General features: G+C 49.0%; 1 protein-coding gene across 1 annotated transcript in view; it reads left to right on the top strand.

Annotated features, from left to right (window-relative positions):
- The window catches only part of LOC119589352 (neuroligin-1-like), a 158,891-nt gene that overhangs the window by 117,952 nt on the left and 40,361 nt on the right, over nucleotides 1-578 (top strand). The window contains exon 10 of the mRNA XM_037937972.1: nucleotides 388-509. Within this exon, the coding sequence (XP_037793900.1) occupies nucleotides 388-509 (122 nt within the window). The remainder of the gene's footprint in view (nucleotides 1-387; nucleotides 510-578) is intronic.

The raw sequence follows: 578 nt of genomic DNA, 5'->3' as shown, positions 1-578 counted from the left end.
AATCTGGTGTATATATATGTCTTTGCGTTTCTACGAAAAAGAAATCCAGAGGAGCAGAGTAACATATCCAGAGCTTGTGTTTGTGTGAGCAACCATTTGTTTATATTACTGTGAAAGCGAACGCGTTTGAATATATATAGGCCATTGATATAGCCATCAGAGCTCCGAGCGCTGGTTTAATTTCGAACCTCCCTCTCTTCCATACCGTGACGAGTTCTCGCTGACATCCTCCAGCTCACACCCTCTCGCTGATGCCCTCTTGCAGACTTCCTCTCAAAGAGACCTTGCTGACGCTCTCCTTCCCTCCTGACTCCCTCTCGCAGGAAAACCCTTTTGCTCACGCTTTCTCACCGACTCCCTCTCTTACTGACGTCCTCTCGCTGACAGCTCTCTCTTTTGCTTGTTCTCCTCAACAGGTCGCCGTCGAACACGCTCAAGAGATGCAAGTCACCGGGTCCGCTCAAGTCCCAAGGCTCCTTCAGGTCTCATGGTGTGGCTACCATATGCAGGTCAGGCTTACGGAGGGAATTGCGTTTTCTTGGGCTGGCTCTACAGATCTAGTTTAGTTTGGTGTATTT

The sequence above is a fragment of the Penaeus monodon genome, chromosome 25 (assembly GCF_015228065.2).
Source record: "Penaeus monodon isolate SGIC_2016 chromosome 25, NSTDA_Pmon_1, whole genome shotgun sequence".
NCBI classification, from domain to species: domain Eukaryota; kingdom Metazoa; phylum Arthropoda; class Malacostraca; order Decapoda; family Penaeidae; genus Penaeus; species Penaeus monodon.
Note: the sequence above shows the minus strand (reverse complement) of the source record. Positions and strands in the feature narration are given on the sequence as shown.